The 23,092-nt window shown below is 32.6% G+C and overlaps 2 protein-coding genes and 1 long non-coding RNA gene across 4 annotated transcripts; 2 read left to right on the top strand and 1 right to left on the bottom strand.

Moving 5' to 3' along the window:
* The first annotated feature begins 3,680 nt into the window (after positions 1–3,680).
* On the top strand, positions 3,681–5,842 carry LOC111986567 (uncharacterized). Its single transcript, XM_065781860.1, has 2 exons — positions 3,681–3,866; positions 4,886–5,842. The coding sequence occupies exons 1-2, from the start codon at positions 3,681–3,683 to the stop codon at positions 5,840–5,842; spliced, it is 1,143 nt and encodes a 380-aa protein (XP_065637932.1).
* A 2,979-nt stretch (positions 5,843–8,821) lies between these two features.
* Positions 8,822–10,015, top strand: LOC136071050 (uncharacterized). Its single transcript, XR_010632364.1, has 3 exons — positions 8,822–9,033; positions 9,747–9,834; positions 9,955–10,015. It is a non-coding gene; the product is annotated as an uncharacterized LOC136071050 (long non-coding RNA).
* Positions 10,016–12,018: 2,003 nt separating this feature from the next.
* Positions 12,019–22,587, bottom strand: LOC112007431 (aminopeptidase M1). 2 transcript variants are annotated; one of them, XM_065781872.1, is made up of 20 exons: positions 22,416–22,587; positions 20,556–20,780; positions 20,232–20,380; positions 19,177–19,279; positions 18,740–18,926; positions 18,564–18,657; positions 18,229–18,382; positions 18,000–18,104; positions 17,172–17,288; positions 16,959–17,072; positions 16,102–16,284; positions 15,667–15,949; positions 15,449–15,570; positions 15,272–15,369; positions 13,962–14,139; positions 13,756–13,870; positions 13,603–13,670; positions 13,423–13,497; positions 12,527–12,604; positions 12,019–12,354 (listed from the first exon to the last, which is right to left on the bottom strand). In XM_065781872.1, exons 1-20 carry the CDS (start codon positions 22,500–22,502, stop codon positions 12,169–12,171), a joined length of 2,721 nt encoding a protein of 906 aa, XP_065637944.1. In that variant the 5' UTR covers positions 22,503–22,587; the 3' UTR covers positions 12,019–12,168. The 2 variants fall into 2 exon arrangements, with proteins under 2 accessions (XP_065637944.1, XP_065637945.1); XM_065781873.1 differs by lacking the exon at positions 20,556–20,780.
* Between the last annotated feature and the right edge of the window lie 505 nt (positions 22,588–23,092).

Raw genomic sequence — 23,092 nt, 5'->3', positions numbered from 1 at the left:
GGGAAAAATTGGGAACATGTGGTTTGGAGAGCATAAAGGGATCTCCAACGGAACCTTCTGAAGTGGGCTTAAAGTTTGACACTTGGCTTGGGATGTTGAATCGTACTTCCTAGGGTCCAAATCTCAGTTGCAACGCTAGGATTCTTCCTTAATACGTGCCTTAATCCCATTGGCTGAACACAATCTCAGCAATCTTAGTATTTAATGCAAGATTACCCCAAATATTAACCATGTGGACATTGGCCAAAGAAGCAAAACAGCCTCAAAAGCAAATCTCCCATTTTTAGGCCAAATCTAGGTTATTAACTCAGCTGTCTGGCTTCCCTGAATCAAAGCTACGTTTTTTGGATTCTTGTTGATTAATGCTTCTCTAAAAAACTTCATTATACAAGGATAAGCATCTCAGCTCACAAACCAGCAACCACTCCCTCTGAAACCTCTAGTCTATTTGCCATTTTTGCTAGCAGTTTAGCTCTCTTGAAGCTCACTACTTATCCCTTTCAGCCCACGTTCATCTAACCTCATATATCCTTTTCCTCTCCCTTACACTACCACAACTCATAAATGTCTTCTAGTGAGTCACAAACAGACCATTACTCATAAAAGACTTCAGTCTAACATCTCTCCCATACCACTCACTCAAAAGACAGGCCTCATTCCGCTCGTCCATGCCTTATAAACACACACTCACCAAAATTTTAGCTAAATATTTGCTGCACTGAGCTAGAGATCTTCCTCTCCCTTCACACCATGCCAATTAATCCTCTTTTTCTTTTTCCTATGGAACCTTTGATGTTTACTTTTTATTTTACTATAGAAGAATATAATGTATTCGTAACAATCGAACTCTTCCCTCACATTAATCTAATAATAGCTGAAAGCACAATAAATTCCTCTTGAATGAGACACATAAGGGCCTAAAATTTGCTTAAATTTATCTAATTGTTGATTGTTGGACAATATAATTTTACCCCTATTGTTGGACAGTTTATCTCTTTGGACTTAAGTGAAACATTACCCTTACCGCTGGAGAATTTATTTCCTTTGGACTATCAGAATAGGACCACTAATGTACTAACTAAGTATTGTGAAGTATTTTTTTTATTGGGCTTTTGTTGCTGATTTGTTAAATGCAGCCTTTGTTTCCTTGCTTGGGTAGGCTTGTCATCACACCGATAGCCTTTGGGTGTCATCTCAAGAGCCCATAGTTGAGTTTTGATTTGGTTTCCCAACATCTTATTCAGAGGCATCAATTTCCCCTTTGACACTACCCAACTACACAATGCAAGCCCCGCCCTGCCCCCACTCAAGAGATAAACAACACAGAAGCCAAAAGGCTAAGTCATAGAGTCAGTGGGTCAAGAAAAAGGAATACAATAACAATAAACACAAAAAAAAACAAAGTCAAATATGCATAAATAGTTGTGCTGGCAAAGGGATATCTCACATTCACTTACAAATATTTGATATTTCTATTTTGCTATTTAGACTTTAGTATTTAGTTTAGTCGTTGAGAAAAAGAGAAAGAAGTGAGATGAGAATGACTGAATGAGATACCTTGAGGAATTGAGGTGAGGGCTTGAGGTTGTGGTGACGAACAAGTCAGCAGGCTAGTGGAGGCTATGGCATCATGGCGAGCAGGTGAGGAGATTGTTTCCAAGGTAGAGGCGTGACACTATTAGAGGCATGAATTGAGAATTGAGAAGGGAAAAAACCAAGGTGTAGTTGTGACAATCAGATTGTTCTCTCTTTTTTTTTTTTTTTTCAAACGGTGAGGATGGAAGATGCCTTTGTTTTGTTTGATTAGATATTTTAGATTTGGGGTTGGGCTGGGCTGGAAGTTTGCTTAGTTTAGAGGAGAAAATTTTTGTTTTATTAAGGATTTGGGCTGGCTGGTGGGGCTGGATGTAGGCCAAAGTTTTTATTTTATTTGAGTTGTATTGGACTAGAACTCAAGAAGAATTGTTGAAATAATTTTGGGGGGGCTGGATATCAATTTTTGGAGGGGCCTAAATCAATTTTATATATACTCTAAAGGAAATTTGAAAAATTTTGGGGGGGCCAAGTGGCTCCGCCCTTGGCTGTGAGATTAATTATTCAATTAACAACTGTCATATGAATAATCAATCTCACGACTTCTAATTTCATAGACTCTCAATCCTGAGAGGATAGTGAACCCGATCATGAAATGTAGGTTACTTTTATATATTAGGAGTGAAATCTAAATTAATGGTCAAAGTCACAGTATATTGGGTAACCACACGTAGTCTTGAGGGAACGCATATTTTCAAGATAAATCCATAATCTCGTTCTATAGAGACATGAAATATCCCCTTAAGATAAATTTAATGGGAATTGGTTATTCAGGGCTAGCCACTTTAGTAAGAGTACTAAAGTTTATATTTATTGAAGTTAAATTTCATAAATATGAATAATTAAAAGATTAAATCAGGTACTCAAGGAATAAAATAGTTGTTTACAAAGTGATAATTTATTATGACTTTATTCACTATGGATATTTCATGGAGGGTTCGAATGATATTATATTACAGTCTTGAGATATAATTTATTAATAAGGCCTAAAATGCAATTATATTTCTATAGTGATACTTGTTATATAATTAATGGTAACTTTGGGCTTGTTAAGAGTTGACAGATAAGTGTGAGTCCCATTGGAGTTAGAGCCTTATTAGTCCGTTTGGTCTTATCCCAAGACACACACTTAAGCCCAATTGGGCTAACCCTAAAGGCTAACTCAATAGATAATCAGTTTTTATTTAATAAGAGTTATTAAATAAAATAACTGTCAAGGTAGTTAAAAAAAAAACGTACATATGATTAAAAGAAAAGAAAACAATTTTTCTCTACAAGATCTTGGAAATACATTTTTCCAAAGGAAAATCAACATACGCAAGAACTAATTGAGAGACCACTCATCTTGGGTACTATGTGGAATTGGAATGAAGATTGAAGGTATTCTCAAGTTTTGTTTTTGAATTTTACTGCATTAAGGTACGCTTTCTTTTCTTTATTTTAGAATTCAAGGTTATATGTTATCTTTCATGAATGAAGTAGATTCTTATGTTACTTCCGTTGTGCGTTTTGTATGAGATGCAAAACTAGTTTTTCGCGCTAACTAAAACTCACTTTTCATAGTGAAAGTGGAATGCTACATACCTGATATGAACAGTGGCGACGCCACGTACAAGTCAGGGTGTTCTTGGGAACACCCTGACCTGAAATTTTTTTTTTAAAAAAATTATATTAAGAACACCTTGATCACAAAATTAGGAACACCCTCAAATTAAAAAAAAAAAAAATTATATGTTCTACTTCCAAGCAAAAAAAAAAAAAAAGCCCAAAAAAAATTTGAACTAAAATCTAGAAAAAAAAATATATAAATTTGTAACAGAGAGGAAGCCCACTAGGAAAAAAAAGCCCAACATCAATCGGTAAAGCAAACCCAATCTAAAGAAAAAAACAAGGTAGCAAACCCAACATATTACAGTAACAACCCACGGATTCTCCCAAAAAAAAAAATCAAACAAACCAAACAAACCAAAACCCAATATTACTAAAATCAGAAACACAACGGACGACGCTTGAAAGAAAGAAAGAAACCTAACCTAAAGTCTAAAGAAAAAAACCTAACCCATAAACCCAATATACTGAGCTCCAGAATGCCAGAACCAACAAATCGTCGGATCGAAGAAGGAGATCGCCAGATCGGGCCTCAAACTCGAGCTCCAGAGCGGCAGAACACATTGGATCAAAGATCGGATCGGTCTTCCTTGCCTCAACGTGCTGCCCGAGTCCCGACGACACTGCCCTTTAGCCTCAGGCCTCCTTGCTCCGTCAACCTCAAGGTATTTCATCTGTCTCAATCTCTCTTTGTCTTAGTCTCTCTCTCTCATCATCTCAGTCTCTCTCTCAATCTCAGTCTCTCTCTCTTCATCTCAGTCTCTCTATCTCTTCATCTCACAGTCTCTCTTTATTAATATTTACCCTGTTTTTGGCTTTATCCAGTGTTGGTGTTGTTTTTTTATTTTATTTTGGTTAATCAGGTGCATATATAAACAACAAAAAGCAAGTGTGTGCTGTGTGCTATGTGCTAGTTGATTAGTTGAACTACTGATCATAAAATATGTAATAAATCACTCTTTTTTAAACTTGGACTTAAGCTATGCGGCCTATATATTTTTGTGTTACACAATTTATTGACTTTTCTTTTTTTGTTAAGTAATAGTGTGATATTCCAAGTATCAAACAACAATAGTAATTAGTTGAATTAATTANATAATTAATAATTTTATAATTAATGAAATAACAATATAACAAATTATAGTTTATAAAAGACAAACAAATTAATGAAACAACTAAACAACAATAATTAATAATTTTATTAATATTTCAAATGAACTTATAGTTTATTATTTATTCTTTTGCTAGAATTATAGACAAATATTTGATAAGAAGACCACGTACCCAAGATTCATCTCCTGTGCAAGATTCATTTCCTGTGCAAGATTGATCTTCATCTTCTAAGCGAATTCGTGTTGACTTTAACTTAGAAAATCTTCCTTCAGATCTTGGGCTATGACAAAAGATATCATCTTATCATCCTAATAATCATGATTAAATAAGAAGACATTATTTAATAAAAGGCCCTTGTCAACCTGTTCTTCATGATTACCCTATATCATATTTTTTTGAAAAGCCCCGTCGATTTAGATCCGAATGGTATGTGGGTAGAAAGTGGTTGGAATATAGTATAGACAAGGATGCGACATTTTGTTTTTATTGCTACCTATTTGGGCGGTAAGATGTTGGTAAGCAAGGAGGAGGTGAAACTTTTGTAACGAAAGGATTCAAACTTTGGAATCAGCTTGCGAAGTTAGATTCCCATGTTGGAGGAGTTAATAGTGCTTATAACCAAGCTGTCAAGAAGAGTGAAGATCTACTGAAGGAAAAGCAACACATTCAAAGTGTTTTGGTTAAGCAATCAAATAAAGATAAACATGATTATCGGGTTCAATTAAATTCAATAGTTGATTGCATAAGATTCCTTTTATGCCGAGGATTAGCTTTTCGTGGTTATGATGAATCTCAAGGTTCAAATGATAAAGGAAATTTTCTTGAGCTTGTACAATTTTTGGAGGATCACAATGAATCTATCAATGAAGTGTTGCAAACAGCTCTGAAAAATTGCAAGCTTACTCACTCGGATATTCAAAAAGACATTGTGAATGCAATTGCACGTGAAACATCCAAAGCCATTATCAAGGATCTTGACAATGGATTCTTTTCAACATTAGTTGATGAGTCACGTGATATCTCAATGAAAGAACAAATGTTCCTCGTTCTTCGTTATGTAAACAAAAAAGAAATTATTATAGAGTGGTTCCTTGGTATTGTATATGTTGCAAGTACCACCGCTTTGCCACTCAAATGTGCTATTGAATATTTACTTTGTGAACATAATTTGAGTTTGTTGAACCTACGTGGGCAAGGTTATGACAGGGCTAGTGATATGCAAGGTGACATCAATGGTCTCAAAACTTTAATTTTGAAAGAGAATAAGTCAACATTTTATGTCCATTGTTTTGCTCATCAACTTCAATTGACACTTGTTGCCGTTGCTAAAAATCACATTAACATTGCTGAATTTTTTTATGTGGTTAGTAATTTAGTAATTGTTGTTGGAGGCTCTTGTAAGAGACGAGATGCTCTTCGAGGTGCACAATTTGCCAAAATTAAAGAAGATTTAGAGAATGGTGTATGTAGAAGTGGGCAAGGTTTGAATCAAGAGACAAATCTTAAACGTCCTGGTGATACACATTGAGGATCATATTATGGGACTATTCTTAACTTGATTTTGATGTTTTCTACTGTTGTTGATGTACTTGAGATTATTGAAGAAGATGGCATCTCCGACCAAAAAGTTGAAGCTCGATCTATTATGAGATCAATTCTATCTTTTGAATTTGTCTTTGCTTTACACTTGATGAAAAATATTTTAGAGATCACAAATAAGTTGTCAATAGCATTGTAAAAAAAAAAATCAAGATATAGTAAATGCAACGGATCTTGTTAAAGTGTCTAAACAACAGTTGCAAGTGATGAGAGATGATGAATGGGCATCTTTATTGGTTGAAGTGTCTTTATTTTGTACCTCACATGATATTCTTATCTTGGATATGGAAGTGATATTTGTAGTTAGTGGGAGGCCGCGACGCAACACCCAACAAAATACAAATATACATCATTATCGTGTTGAGCTATTCTGCACAGTCATAGATATGCAACTCCAAGAGCTTAACAACCGCTTTTCTGAGGTGAATACCGATTTGCTACTTTGTATGGCTTGCTTGAATCCAAGTAATTCATTTGTGGCTTTCGATAAGAAAAAGTTGATATGTCTAGCTAAGTTCTATTCCCCTGATTTTCTTGGGACAAATATTTTGGCACTTGACTCTCAACTGCAGAATTACATTTTTGATATGTGCAGCAATGACTTCTTTTTAGAGCTTCAAGGGGTTAGTGAACTTGCTAAAAAGTTAGTGAGCACAAGGAAGCATGAGACTTATCCCTTAGTCTATTTGCTTGTGAAGCTAGCTTTGACCCTTCCAGTTGCTACTGCAACAGTAGAAAGAAGTTTTTCAGTAATGAAATATATAAAGAATGAACTGCACAATCGAATGGGAGATCAGTGGGTGAATGATTGTTTGGTTGTGTATATTGAAAATGATGTAGCTTATAGCATTAATAATGAGACTATCATGCAACGATTTCAAAATATGAAAACTCGTAGAAGGCAATTGTAAATTTTATGTATTTGCATGTTTTTTTATGGTTGTTGTTATCAATATATAAAATTTTCTTTTTATTAGATTGTGTAATTTATGCTTGTTAAGGAACACCCTGAAAAAATTTCTTGGAGTTGCCATTGACCAATACCTAGTTGGTTTATAGAAGAACTTTCTTACTTATTATTAAATTTCAGGATTTGTTTTGTTGTTAATTGGCAGTAATGATATTAGATTCCAATTACTTAAGAATTTTTTGGTGCATAACAAGTAGGCTTTGTCGTTTGCTTATAACTCTGTGTCACTATGTTTTTTTTATATTTAAAGCCTAAACCATCATTGGCCATGGTGGATTATAACTCTGTGTCACTATGTTTTTTTATATTTAAAGCCTAAACCATCATTGGCCATGGTGGATTGGTGGTAGTACCAATTGTAGGTTGCGGACAGTGGTGGAGCCAGGATTTCAATCTAGGGGGAAAAATTAAAAGTTGTATTAAAAATGAAATTAATTTAAAAAATATTAATTGATTATAATAAAAAATAATTAAACAATTGTGAACAAACTTGGGTTTATAATAAAAACAGAGTTTAAAAAATTGAAAAAGTCAAGATATAGAATAGAAATTTAAAAAAATTGAGACAAAAAAAATACTAAAGTTGCTACAAGTTTTATTACAAAAGCTAACAAATTGATGTGGTAAGAACGTGATTAATACCACTAGACAAAATAATAAATAAATATAATTGATTTTTGTGATGGTAATACATCATCTTTTAAGATTAATGTAGTAAAAATTGTTAATATCTATAGCATTACTTAACAAGAAAAGTTATATGTATAATGAATTAAAAAAAGGAAAAGAAAAAGAAAAAGCAAAACAAAACAATACACCATTAAAATACGTAAAACCACTTAGACATGGACGTGTCACTCAAGTCACATTCAGCAAGGTTATCAAAAAAAAAATGTCACATTCAGCAATTCCATCGTGTCCAGTATGCCAACTAATATAGTCAATATTATATAATTGCATTCATGATCTGGAAGATTCTTTATCTTTGATTTTTTTTTTTTTTTTTTTTTCAAATCCACCGGTCCATTGAAACTGAAGGTCCAAAAAAAAAAAAAAAAAAAAAACTATTCTGATCTTTGAATTGCAATTAAATTAAACCTCTAGAGTCAATGTCGGCCTTGCTCCGGAGCTTTATTTTTTTGTCAACAGTGGATCCACCTCGGCAGAGCATAACAATGCCATTTGTCAAATCTTAAAGAATTATATATGTGATAAATCAAGTAAAGTAAAATCCAATAGGAAACGATTTTAGCCTGTTCACATACATACTTACAAACAATTTCATCAAAAATAAAAATAATAAAAAGATTAGGGCACCAAGCAAATATTATGATTTATGAGTCTCATACTCTCATTAAGTTATCTCCTTTACAAACTACACCAGGAAAAAAATGGTATGTTTATAAGATTTAACGTGTGTAGAACACCCATAAATTATTATTAAAGGAGTTAAAATCCAAACATATTATAACATAGCTTCAATAATTAGTTCGTTATGAAATTATATATATATATATATATAAACACTAAACACTATTGGAAGTACTTGCTAAATTCGTTGGAGATGCCGATTAAAAGAAGCATCACACATTGCATATATTTTTATATCTTTCACACCAAAAATATAATCACCAGATTGTTCTTAACCTAAATCCTGAAAATGTAGTAACCAATTTTGCCTTAATAATTACAGGGTTTCGGTGAGAAAACTACCACCATTAATAGTTAAATGCAACAAGAAATCGTAAGTGGTGCTCTTTGCCAAGCAAGAGTATAAATTATAAATTTTGTATATTGAAAAAAATGTTCAGTAAACCTCTCAACAGTCTCTGTCACCACAAATAGTTAAGTGAGTTATTAACATGTATAGATATGGTCGTTGGAGACTTTCTTAAAATAAATAAATAAATGGTTGTAAGAGACAGTTAGCCTAAGGCTTCACTCTGTGGTCTCTTATTAACTTGGGTTTTTGACATCTGAAAGTATTTTCTTTATGTTCATTTTTTTTTTCCAGGGTTATCTGCAAGTGTGGGTTCTGTGGGACAGAAAAGCAAGCACTTAGTGAATGGGTGAAACATACGGGTTCCAAAATGAAAAATTGGAGGACTAGTGTTAGGATGAAAGGTTCCATGCTGCCACTGGAACAATAGGTTTGTATTATGATTCATTTTCCCATTTTGTTCATATTGCATAGTCTTTCCCCATGTCTGCCTTTACGTATTTAGAGTTATTCCTTTTATGAGAATGATTTTCTTGTTGTTGGACTGATACAAGGGTTTTATCTTCATGGGTTAAACTCCAAGTAATGATTACAAAAACTGAATTCCACTCATCTTCTGCAAAATTTGACTCATTTTTTCAATATGCTATTTGTACAGTCCACAATCTTCTGAATATCAAGTTGTATATATTAAAAAATGTGTAATCAATTTTATCCATTTTGTTAGAGCTGATGAATATGGATCTGTTAAAACCTTGAAAGGTGTAAATTTCTATTTTTTGTTTGTATTTGTATTACCAGTCTGCAAAGTCATAGTAGAAATTGTTTTATGATTAATATGAATGTAGTTGAAGCTGGTGGCTAGTACTGAAATTATAAATATGAAAGTGCTAAAACATTAAATGAGATGACTTAATTTCTGTCTGCATCATAGTTTCTTTAGCCATCCTCTTATGTTGATTCTGATTGATTGTATCTTCTTTTCTGTTCTGCTCAAGTTCCTCAATATAAGCATTTTCATTAATGTCTCCAAAATCTTGTCTTAAGTTATTCCCCTCACCCCCAATTTAATTCATTATTGTCAGTATCTCACTATCTTGTCTGGGATCACTTCTCTCTCCCCCTCCCAATGTGTATTGTTAGCTTTGAGTGCTTGGATGTTATGAAGTCTGCGGGGTTGTAGCCGCCTTCCACAATGTACAATGCCTTGATTAATGTCTATGCGCAGAAGGTATGTTGCTTGTTGCCTTGATTAAGCAATTTACTTTTGAGTGAATATATATACACTCTATTTTTTCCATATGGATTATCTGATGCCTTATTTTTTCCAATTCTGTCCATTTTTTCCCAGACTGTCAAGTACTTCAACAATGAAGCTTTTGAAGCTATTAATATGATGAGTACTTAAAGAGTAAGTTATCTTAGTAGTATGGTAGTTATTACATAGCCCACCTGGTTCTAGGATAGTTAGGAATCAAGAGGCTTAGTTGCTTTGCTGCCTCATGGAGAAAAACTTTATTCCTACTTCATTGGCTGTATAATGCAGTAAATAATTTGGGCAACCTTCAATCTGATGGGCAATTACCCAACTTGTAGGTTGTCTTTTGTGTGCACAATGCTAGCTAACTGGGTTGGCCGGGTTTGGGTTTCCAAAGTGGGAACCTGTGTTTTGGATTTTCTTTATTATTTATGTTCTTTTTAATCTCTTGCCTTCTCAGTTTCCACACCCCCCCCCCTCCCCCCTCTCTTCCTGATAGTATGGCAAAAGTGCAAGTTATATCCTTTCATTTAAAGTATTTTCATTACAAATTTACTCTAGCTAATTGAATCTTAATGCTGTTCTATTGCTGTTGGTGATGCAATTGCTCAAGGTTTGAAGATGTTGCTTTGAAAACACAGCGTAGCCTTGCAAAATTGAACTTCAGCCAAAATGTAATATTTAGCATAGCTCTTTCAATAGCTTTGGTGTTATGTTCAAATGGAATTATGAATGGCGAGATGACAGTTGGTGATTTGGTAAAATATGTTCTTATATGCTTGTAATGAAATTTATATTTTCAGAAAGGATTGGCTGATGGTTACACAAATTATGGATTAATGTCATGGTGCAGGTCATGGTGAATGGAATTCTCTTCCAATTATCTCTTCCACTGAATTATCTTGGCAGTGTTTATCGTGAGACCATACAGAGTCTTGTTGATGTGAAGTCCATGTTTCAGTTGCTGGAGGTATTTCTCAAGTAATTTCCTACAATTCTCTTGCAGTTTAATTATCCTGGGTTTTATAGTTTGTTTATTGTTGCATAAAATGTCTACTAGTTCGGATTTTCTTCCATCTCAGTATGTGTTTTTTCCTTGAGAAAATAACTTGTAATTTCTTCATAGGAGATCAAGATTCATTTCTTCATATGGACCTCATTGTATGACTATTTTTCAATCAAACACCTCAACCATTTAACAAGTGCATAATTAATTGGTTTGTCTATTTCCTTACAGTTCTTAATGCAAGGAAAAGTTGGTGGCTATGCATTAGTCTTTGAGAAGTACCACGAGAAGGCAAAATCCTTTATTTGAGACCCTTTAAACAATAGTACATCAAGTTGTTTTGCATTGAAATAGAATAATATTAAGATTAGGATTTTGATCATGCATGGTTTTTGTACTGATTCATTTCTCTTCTTCTTCTTCTTCTTCTTCTTCTTCCTTTTTTTTTTCTCCTTTATCTAGTTAAAATACTAAGTTCATTAATGTTAATATGAAAATGTCTACATAAACTTCAAGAATGAAGAATTTAGTAACTTGGAAAGCTAATTGAATTTTGTTTTAATATTTGTTTTTTGGTATAATATAGATTTTTTAATATGTGGTTCTTTAAAGTCTATGTGCATGGCTGTGGGTTTTCATTTATTTATTTTTTAAAAAAGAGAAAAACCTTATTTTGAGGTTGGGAGACCCTCAAAAAAAGGTTATTGTTCTTTTATCCCTTTTAAAATTTTCAAAGGTTGCCAATCCTTGATAAAGATAAAACATTTGTTTCGAGGGTCATGTAGGCTATTGAAATTTCGGTTTCAAGGGTCACGAAGGCCGTAGAAATTTAAGTTTTGAGGGAATTTGTTTCAAAGCTCATCAAGGGTTAGTTAAACCCTTAAAATAATATCTTTTGAGGGCTTTTAATACTTTTTTCAAAGGTTTTGACCCTTGAAAAAAATCAACTTTGTTGTAGTGCAAAAAGTTCAAGGTTCAATTTAACACTCATGTCCAGTAATGGTATTTGTAAAAATACTAGATAACAAAGGATTATAGAGGACAGGTATTATTTTAGGAAACATGCATTGACAATTTAACACCAAGAATGCTATTAGAGGTTAGAACCTCCATTAAAGAAGAAGAAGAAGAAGAAGAAGAACTAAACAAAAGGGAGATCCAAAAGATATATTATTAATATAAAAACGGTATATGTCTGATTTATTACTGTCACACCTGTTTGGCAAATTTACATTATGAAAGCTATGAAATGTAATCCACTTGCTTTCTTCTTGACAACAAAGGCCAGATAAAAGTATCTCCTAGATCTTCCTGAGTACCAATCCCTTCAAGGCCTTGGCAAGATGTTCCTCTCTCTGAACACTTTGAACCCAATTTGCATTTATGCGAACCCTTTCAATGCTCTGCTTCAAGGTTCTAGCAATCTTGGACTTAGTACGACTTGCAAAAAACTCCTCTATTTCCTCGGCCTTCTCAAATGAAGCAAACTAGGGGATAAATAGAACAGAACAAAAAAGGAAAAAAAAAAAAAAAAAAAAAAAAAAACACAAGATAAGCAATAACTAACAAGTGTATTTGTAATTAAGATACAAAGGATAAAAACTGATACTTATGGAATAACAACAAAAGAGAGGAGGAGGAAGGGAAGGGGAGACAAACCGGTGATACAATTGAGTTGACAAATCTAGTTATTAAATATCCAGAACCCCAAATTTTTGAAATATGCTCCCAGTTATCCTGTATTTCAATCACATGTAAAAAAGCAGGAAAAAAATTGCATTAGATAGCAAAGTGGAATGTACTCATGATGAAAACAAAAATAGAATAATATGGGATCAGTGCCAAAGTAATTCAAAACAAGTTACCCTTTCATTTATACATAAAGATTTTAGCAACAATAAGCTAGAAAAAGAATAGTTAAATAGTTAAAGATCGCATCAAGGAATTTCTAACCAAGATAAAATATAAATGTACTTGTGTTTAAACTAGCAATTCTGATATATATGTGGTCCATGTGGATTAACTTGATATTTCTAACATAAAATCTAAGATATATTTTAGAATCTAAAGCCCCTACAAGCTACTTTTCACAGACAACTTCATCTTCTCTGGGGCACAGATACCTGGTTTTGATCAAAGCCAATGGGATTGCACAAATACTTGTGCCTTAAATAAATAATAATAATAATAAATAAAAAACTTGGACAGTTCCTTAGGCATAGGGATCTTAATGGTTCATCTCTTCCTACTCATTTCTTGACTAGATAAATATACACTTCTAGCATCTCTCCCATTTTCCCTTTTATCATCAATAAATATATGAGATGCACCACAAGCATGTTTTTCCTACAGGAAAGAAGGTAAGTGCCCTGTCCCTTGTATATGGTTAAACTACTTTGTCTAACTTAAATCCACATGCCAAATCTTAGACCAATCACCTAATTGTTTTGCACAATTTTGATCAATGTATAACATGGATATAGTGCATACACATGAACATTTGAATTTCTTCACTGCAATGTGCTTTTTACATTTTACATTACAAATGGTATTACCTTCAGCCATGTCCAAGCTGTTTCGCGTCCTTCCCTACTAACAGAAAGTCCAAGAACAGCATCTTGGGGACGAACCTAGATCAAATGGGAAATAAAGCCAGCATCAACATCCCAACCTCCATCAGACCATTATTTATCAACTTGTATTAAAAGGTTTTTGACCTCCACAATTATATATACCTCAGAAGACAACAAAAAGTTAAGAGCTTCAAGAATTATGTTGGGATCTGGAGAAGATGTTAATGAACCTACAATCATAAAAAGAGATATGTCTCTAACATACTAGAGAGATTCAAATGTTTTGCAGCATTTTAAATAATGATATGTTATTACTTAGAACGCGTGTTTTCTCCTGGCTCAAATCAGTCTCTCTGTACACTCTCAAAAGAGATTCATAACCAAATCTATTTGAGGTGCTGACTTTACGCATTACAGCCACATATGTTGCCTACAACCACAGCCCATTAGAATACTTGATAGGTATTATAGAAGGAGAAATTCTAGTGATTTAATTAATGCTTTTTTTTTTTTTTACTAACCTTTCTTATGTCAGGATGGAGGAGTGGTGTATTTCTGTCATCCAAGAATGCACAAAAACGTCTACTTGCTTCTTTTAGTGTCAGATCATGCCCAAACACAACAAGGGCAGTCAAAACCTCTCCTCTCAACATTGCATCTAGATGGCTCTCGCTTGTCTTAGGCTCCCATCCAAGCTTACTGCAAAATAAATTCAAACATTGAACAAAAATAAATGAATAATGATATATATATATATATAAAAAGCTAATCTTGCTCAAAGTTTTTTTTTTTTTAAAGAATGTATATATATATATATATATATATATAGTTACAACAATAAGGAAGGGAGATTTGAACCTTGGTTCTCGTTATAAATAAGAGCAAGCAATACTACTGAGCTATAAGGCTCTTTGCGTTACTCAAAGTTTTTGAGTGCTCATTATCTTTGTCTGTGATACACATTGGGTATATTTCAATAGTTAAAACATATAAGGGAGGGGGATTTGAATCTTGGTTCTCCTTATAAATAAGAGCAAGCAATGTTACCGAGCTATAAGGCTCTTGGCCTTGCTCAAGGTTTTTGAGTGCTCATTATTTAGGTCAATGATACAGTAGGTTTCTATTAGCATGTAAGGTTTGATATAAATTGTTGGTGGTCTGCAACCATCAAGTCAAAGATACCTTCCCTAAACTTTTTCAAACATCCTACATGCTTCCTTATTCCTTAGATTGTTTTAAACATATTACATTAGCAACTTTAGATAATTATTAATATGTATGACAATTTTTATCTTAACTAAGATATATAGAATATCTCCAAATAAAAGAAATAAATATTACTATTTGCAACGATCCTTTAATGACTTTTTCTTCTTCCTTAAAGCTCTCTTTCTACATTCTAAGACATTTACAGATATCTCCTAGATTTAATGAAAAAATATCTCTCTCTGTTATTTATTTGCTATTAGCAGCTTTATTTAAGAAAGAAATAAATTGACTTAATTTAGGAAAAAAATGTCATATATATATATATATATTTGATACTCAATAGTAACATATTAAGCACCTATTAATAATCTAATTATTCAGTAAATAAAGAAATGATACTCTCATGCTCTAAATCTATCGAAATGTAATGTCAATGTTATACATTCCAGTACCTTAATAGTTAACATCATATAGGGCTTACTTAACCAAAATTTCACAAATGGAATATAATCAACTTCAAAGATATCACTTATGTTGAAAAATTAGTAGACAGAGCAAACTGAATGCTAATAAACAAAGGCCACCATTGGAATTTCAATTATTTGTATATAGGACAACTTACTCTTCTAAATGCAGGAAAAGGCTAATAAAAAATTGTTTAATGTATTCCAGTAACTCAGGGGTTGCATCAGCTACAATTCTTTCAACTTTATGACTTATCTGTGAATAGAGGGATCAGAATTAGGACTTAGAGCACAACTGAAGTATACTTAAGTCTTAAACAAGAGGTGAACATTACACTGATTAAATTAAACAGCACGGTGTATTCAAGTTCCTCCCTATAAGCACCCATCAAGTTTAGCAATGAATTCAAAGACTGCTGGTGAGCCATACAAAGGGCAAATGAATCATCCAGGATGCCTGTCAAACAACTGAGTTGTATTAAGTGCTCTTTTCTACCATAAATACATACCATCATAAGATAACAGCAGGTATGAGTTAAAAGATCAAAATTACCATATCTGTCTATTGCAGACAAGTGTTTGTTCTCTATTGCATGTTGGAGTCTAGCTGCAAGGTCCTCGTCATATTTTACCCTATAGAAACCAGTCTGATCAACATTAAGTTTTACCCAAGCAGATGCCAAATTGCTTTTTTCACTCAGGAACTCTTTCATATCAAGAGTTCCAGACTTTGATTCCAATAGAAAATTCATGCACACATCATATGAGCCACAGCATAATGTTATTGGAACAATCCATTGTCCATCCCCATGAGAACCACTTGCCAAAAATTGCGACTGCCATGATTACATTGATTTGTCAGAAGTCAGTAAGTTCTCAAAATATTATTAAGTGAAACTCACTACAAAATGAAACAATTCAGAATGCATTAGGGTTAAGATATGCTATTTCAAGAAAAACTGGGTGAAAGAGACCAGACACAAGAAACCTGCTCAAACACCAATTTTTGATCTTTGACTTCAACAGTGATGACTGGGTACCCTTTTTGCCTTGTCCATGAATTCATTAGCTTGTTCACAGGCTCATCAGATCCCTCCTCAAGTGCAGCCCATAAATCTTCTGTCTTTGCATTAAAGCAAGCAAATTTTTTTATATATGAAGCAAGTGACCTCTGATTACCAAAAAAAAAAAAGAGAGCATAAAACAGTTAATTAAAACCAGGGGGGAAAAGAATTTACATATATGAGAAAAAAGATAATTAATTGACATATAATTACATAAGAAATATTTTACAAATGAGAAAGCCAAATTGAGCATCTTAATTCAATGAATAAATTAGAAAAATTATCTCATTTATTGCAGAAGATGATTGGTTGACAAAGATGAACCTTAAAAGAACGAACTTTAACTGCACTCATTTAAGTAATAAATGGAGGCCAAGAAAGAATCTGGAAGTTAATCAAGCTGAGGCTGTGTCACCAGATATCAAGTAGATACACTTTCTACTATTTCTTATCTAGATGAACATTACCATTGTTTCTATATATAAATAGAAATGAGCACTTTTCAAAATATGAATTATACAGTATTCATAATGTTAATGGTTACTTCTTAAACCTCTTTCATTATATCCAAATATTTTTGAACAAAACCGCTCTAACCTCTTAAGAACTCACAAAAAAAAAAAAAAAAAAATTCCTATTGTTCTATCTTTCTCAAAGACTTAATTTATGAAGGGTTTAATTTCATGTCAATTTGGGGTGGGGAGAAAGGAGTTTCTTCAATCATAAGAAATATTTTTATTTGGACAAGAAACATATACCAGCAGCAACTCTAACAACCAACCTGAAAGCATTCAGCTCCAAGATAGCTTTGCAGCATCCGGATAATAGATGCACCTTTTTTGTAACTTATCGCATCAAAAATTTCATCAATCTCCCTAGCATGATTTATCTCCACCTAAAAACGTTTGCTTATATTGAGATATACTCAAAAAAGTAATAATATAATTTCTTAAAGCAATTATACCAAGAAAAAAAATAGCGCATACAAAATTACCTCAATGGGATGGGACTCTGCAAGCCCATCTAGGTGAAGACCCTCTGTATAGTCACCAAGAAACTGAGTCCACACTTTCCATTCTGGGAACAACTTATCAGCTACTAAATAACTAACCTGAAAACATTCAAATAACCGATATATAATTTACAAGAATGCAATGAAATAAGCAATAATTTATAGACATAGGACCATTACAAATAACTCATGCTACATTCCGGGGAAAGAAAGGTTTATGTTAGTTTATTTAACAATTATCCCAAGCTCAAGCCAAGCTTGATTGATAAACAACCCAAGTTGAAGCATTGTAACATGCAAGTTAGTGGACAAGCTCATGGACCTGAGGCTTGTATATATTATAAGATCATACGATATATATTACCAGTTTCAACTTATTCACTTGGTCTTGTAAATAGTCGAATTCATGGTTAAAAGTTATGTGTGAATACAAGGTAGATGAAGTTAATTTTTATAGGTCCATGAATAAAAAGAAGTTATCTATCAAGTAACCTTATCAGATCACCTTAAGCATAAATAATATATATATGAGCAAGTTATGAACAGTTAACTATGACTTTATATCTTCTCAAAAAAAAAACAAAAAAAAAAAAAAAAACCATGACTTTATACAAGAAGGAAATAATTTAATAAAAAAATGCATGAGCAAGCTTCAGCTTGTTTGACAAAATAAATGATGTAAGCGTAAACATGTTATGTAGCTTGGTGTAAGCTTAAGCTCTCATGTTCAAAACACAACTAAACAAACCAATCTTTAAATTTTAACAGACAGCTCAGTTCAGATCAATTAAAATCCGATGTAATAAATACCCATGTCGCGAACCCCTCATTCAGCCATAAATGAGTCCACCATTCCATTGTTACAAGATTTCCAAACCACTGATGTGCCAGTTCATGTGCTACGACAATCACAACCTTTACAGTAGCAAAAAAAAAATAATTAAACATTTTGTGTACACATATTAAAACAATAGCTCCATACTGCATTAGCCAAAGTAAATTGTGACAAAAAGAGCAGTGTTCACAATATGCACATTACCCTCTGCTTATTAGTGGCTGCAGAATGCTGATCGTCGTAGAGCAAAGCCGTTTCACGATATGTAATCAAACCATAATTCTCCATGGCCCCAAAAGCAAAATCAGGAATTGCAACCATGTCCAATTTGGGCAGAGAGTAAGGTACCTCAAAGTAGCTATAGAAATGATCGTGGTTAATTAGAATTTTAAATAATACAACATAAGCACCAACATGTAACAATTTGAGGGATCGCCAATAACCATGATCCAGTGTCCACTTAAATGCATTATTTAGCTAAAGCTTGTATACTTTGTCTCGTAATCGATGGTTTGGTGGTGATTCACAGTAAAACTTACTCTTTGTATAATTCAAGTGTCCTAACAGCAATACCCAATGCAAATTTCGCTTGATTTACTTTACCAACTTGACAGTATACTCTAACTTTAACCCCTGCAAAGTGATATAAGATTACACTATCAAGAACAAGGATCATAATACCACAAGAAACAGTGAACATAGTGTATTGTTTTACCATCAGATGTAAGATGTTCCACATAATCAAACAAACCAACAACAATTGCCACCAAATATGTAGACATTATCGGTGATTCTTGGTATGAAACTGTCTTCAGATCCCCATCCACTTTTTCTTCAAAAATTGGCATGTTGGAAAGAGCTACCAGTTTGGATGGCACATCCAATGTGATTTTGAACATAGCCTACAACACTCAAATGCCCAAAAGAAGGATCCAATAAGCTTTTTTTTGCATTCATTCGAAACAGAATCAAGCAAATCTACTTCCAATCCAAAAATAATTTGGTCACAATAATCAAAACACTAGCTTCATGAGAGGTACACAAGCTTCTAAAATGCAGCATGAAGTGTGGTCAAACATAAGATTTCATTTAAGCAAAAGAAGCAAAGAAGTACAAGAATTTAAATTAATTGAGAGAGAGTGATTGTGACACCTTGCAAGCAGGTTCATCCCAACACGGAAAGCATCGCCTAGCATCAGCTGGTTCAAACTGCGTAACTGCCATATTCTTCTTCTCACCATTGTGATTATATGTACTGGAAAGCAAAATAATAACTTAAATATATACACATTACTACTTACCGGTAAAATTATCATTTAGCCGAAAACAAAAGACATTTAGCTCCATTTATAAGTAAAATGGCGAAGCATGCAATCATAGGTTTCAATCCCATTAAAGATCATATTAAGTATATTTGAAAGCACTGTTTGTTTGTTTTTTTTTTTTTCTTTTTTTCTTTTTAATACTATTTTTAACATATAGAGGTCAAGTTTTGGTGCATTGATAGTTGCCTTCCACAAAAAGTGATAGGTTATTAATTGGTTTAAGTTATGAATCAGCCTCTTTAAAAAAAATAAAAGGGACCAAACATATCTTGACCCCATCTTTTAACTATATAAATTTTACAAAGCTAGATGTATCGTTAGTTACAAAGAAACAATAACTTAGGCAATTTTGTTTATTATATTGTTAGAGTGCACTAATGACATTCAATGCTACATTAATTTTAAAGTTTTTATAATAAACATGACAGTAGCTTTAGTATAAATTGCAACTTCAAGTCACATTTTCTCGTCTTGTGTGTGTGTGTGTGTGAAAGTGTTTTGTCTTCTATTTTTATTCATGCTACATTAATTTTAAAGTTTTTATAATAAACATGACAGTAGCTTTAATATAAATTGCAACTTCAAGTCACGTTTTCTCGTCTTTTTTGTGTGTGTGTGTGTGTGAAAGTGTTTTGTCTTCTATTTTTATTCATGCTACATTAATTTTAAAGTTTTTATAATAAACATGACAGTAGCTTTAATATAAATTGCAACTTCAAGTCACGTTTTCTCGTCTTTTGTGTGTGTGTGTGTGTGTGAAAGTGTTTTGTCTTCTATTTTTATTCATTTTATGTTGACTGAGAGAGCCTAGTACTAGTTTATAAGAGTTATGTAGTAAAATTTGCAAAATATTATGAAAAAAAGCATCACTCATTGTAGTACCTTGTATAGAAGCCCTTCATTTTGTCGTTCAAAGTTCCTTGAAAGCAGATTGTGAGAAGTCCCATCCCAATGGGAAGCATGTCAGCAAACTCTAAAACCAAAATCTCATCTTCTTCAACCACATCATGAACTTTTGAAGGCCTTAACACCTGCCCAAATTCAAAACTTCATTCATTGTTCATTCACATATAAGCTAGAGCTCAGCAAAACTATATAAAGTTAGCAAGAATAATTTGGAATAATGTTAAGTTAAAGCAGTTACATGTTACTACCACAAAATCCATTACCATTACCTTTAGTTTAATAGTAAAGTTAGGGTGATACCTTAGAATTAGAAGAGTGAGTGAAAGATACGGAGGGGGTATCAACGTAGAGTTCGGCGGCGTTGAGGACTATGAACCTCGTATTTGCCACGATGTTGAGCTCGATAGCCACGGAGCCACTGAACTTGCATGCGCTCAAGTCCGGTTTCAGCCGTATGTCGTAGCGTTTTGGAACAGCGAATTTCGGGAGTCGAGGTTGCCGTTTGAATTGTTCCATGCTTTGTTGCTTTTTTTAGCAAAGCAGAGTAGGAAGTGAGGTTGAAAGTTGAGTTGAAACGAGTGAGACAGTGATCAAAGTCTGAGTGATGAGTGAAAGAGTAGACAGTGGACCATATATATATAGAGTATAGAGTTCTGTGTAGGAATTTATATAGATTTGCAAATGATAGACTATTTCAAACTTTTAATTTGTAAAACTTAAGTATAATCCTTATTTTTTTTTTTTTTTTTTTGAGAAGCAAAAATAAAAATAAAAAAATAAAAAAAAATGTCACAATATTTTCACAATAATAGTAAGTTAGTAACAGCTGTGTCTATGTATAAGATTATGTATTCTATTTGAAAAAGTATATATACCGATACAATAAAATGTCACAATTTTTTCACAATTTTTTTTTTAGTTACAATGGATCACAGTCTATTATTTTATTTTATTTTATTTTATTTTGACCTACAGGAGTTAGTTACTATGAAAATGTTTTGACAATTTGTTACATTTATGGCACAACTCTTTCTTTTTTATTTCATATATCTATATTTATATAATATTTAAAACCTTAAGTGTAGCATTTATTATTGTTACTATCTTGTTAAACTACGTTAGCCTAGCTAGCATTTCAGTCAATTCCATCCAATTTGGTCCATTCAATGCACTTTGGTCCAATTGAGTCTACTTTAGTCCATTTGGTACATTTCGGATTATTTGAGCCTTAAATTGATTCTTTTTATCGATTGCCTTTTTAGTTTTTTGCTCAAATTTTCTTTCTTTTTTTTTTTAAATTTTTGGGTTGAAAAAGTATAAAATTTTATTCTATTTTAACCAAACTCTTTAGAAATTATCAATATTGGGTCCTAAAAGACAATAAAATGATAAATACTCACAAAATTATCTTAAAATTCAAATTTCAATAATATAGGTATGATGCTTATATTTGAAAAGAAAAAAAAAAAAAAAAAAGCAATTCGACAATTCTTAAATTATATAATAAATTTAAATTTAATGTAACATGTTACATATATTCCATGGAATAAGATTGGACATTTTTTTAAAAATATTCTTCTTGAAGCTAACCATACTTGGGTTCTCACTCCTTTACCTTCTCATAAGAAGACTATTGAGTGTAAATTGGTGTATAAGGTGAAGTATAAGTCTGATGTATAAGGCTAGATTGGTTGCTAAAAGCTTCACTCAAAAGGAAGGTCTTGACTATTTGGAGACTTTTTCCCCTATTGCTAAGTTGGTTTCTGTCAAATGCCTTCTTGTAGTGGTTGCTATGCAAGGCTGGTATCTATGTCAACTTGATGTGAACAATGGCTTACTTCATAGTGATTTGAAGGAAGAAGTGTATATGAATATGTTTGAATTAGTCAATCAATTATAGTATTTATATATATATATATATATTAGCTTATAGAGTTTGGATATTCTTGAATACGGTTCTTCTGGATTGGTTAGGAGAAAATGTATAACTCATATATATATATATATAATATATGTTAGCTTATAGAGTTTGGATATGGGAAAATTAACGTTAGAAACTGAATTCTAAGAAAGTTATAATGCGGTGCGTAATAGTAGTATGTTTGTTGATCACACTGCTGAGCTGAATTGATAACAAGAAAAGAAATATGAATTTCATACCAAATTGGGACGACGCCTAGATTGCATGTAAAAATAACTCGCCAGAGCGATGACCAATCCGATGATAACCCTAAACGATATCAACATGATATCACGTATTTGGCAAATTTTAGTAATACCCAATTGGAGAAAACAATAAACTCAGATCAGATGTTATATATGTATCAATTTCTGAGTCAGAGAACAGACAATTATTAAGCTTCTTAAATATAGTAGCTAGCGCGCATGCAGTTGAGTGAATGAAGATGAGATTGAAGCTTAAGCTTGATATGGAATGAATTGAAGTAAGCAATCTATTCTTTTCTTTTCTTTCTTCTCATTCTTTACTAAATTCCAATTTTCATCTTCAAGAATTTTATTTTGTATTTTACTTTGCTTCCTTTCTCTACCATTCCTTATTATGATTTTATATTTTTATATACTAGTCTCTGTATCAATTTTCTTCTCCTCCTTAATTTATTATCATTCTTACGCAATTTTTTCTTGAAAAGGAAGACTGTGTAAGATCAAATACCTATATAATATTTCTTATATTAATGTTTAACATTACTATATAAATAGCTTCTTCTTCTTTTTCGTATTTTATTGTTGCTCATGCTCAGTTTTGGCTTTTGGTTTTGGGACTAAAGTTGTAGTACCATCCTATTCTAAAGTAATAACAATTTCAAAATTATGAA

This window comes from Quercus suber, unplaced genomic scaffold (genome assembly GCF_002906115.3).
Source record: "Quercus suber isolate HL8 unplaced genomic scaffold, Cork oak 2.0 scaffold_281, whole genome shotgun sequence".
NCBI classification, from domain to species: Eukaryota; Viridiplantae; Streptophyta; class Magnoliopsida; order Fagales; family Fagaceae; genus Quercus; species Quercus suber.
The sequence above is the reverse complement of the archived record's forward strand: the minus strand, read 5'-3'. Positions and strand labels throughout refer to the sequence as shown.

What these genes read in the sequence shown, in the direction of transcription:
- LOC111986567 (XM_065781860.1), top strand. Translation starts at nt 3,681, where the DNA reads ATGCCAGAACCAACAAATCGTCGGATCGAAGAAGGAGATCGCCAGATC. An exon ending in CTTGCTCCGTCAACCTCAAG is followed by an intron (nt 3,867 to 4,885) that starts GTATTTCATCTG and finishes CTTTGGAATCAG; the next exon opens with CTTGCGAAGTTAGATTCCCA.
- LOC112007431 (XM_065781872.1), bottom strand. Translation starts at nt 22,502, where the DNA reads ATGTTGATATCGTTTAGGGTTATCATCGGATTGGTCATCGCTCTGGCG. An exon ending in GGAACATCTTACATCTGATG is followed by an intron (nt 18,658 to 18,739) that starts GTAAAACAATAC and finishes ATCACTTTGCAG; the next exon opens with GGGTTAAAGTTAGAGTATAC. An exon ending in AAAAATTGGTGTTTGAGCAG is followed by an intron (nt 15,950 to 16,101) that starts GTTTCTTGTGTC and finishes TAATCATGGCAG; the next exon opens with TCGCAATTTTTGGCAAGTGG.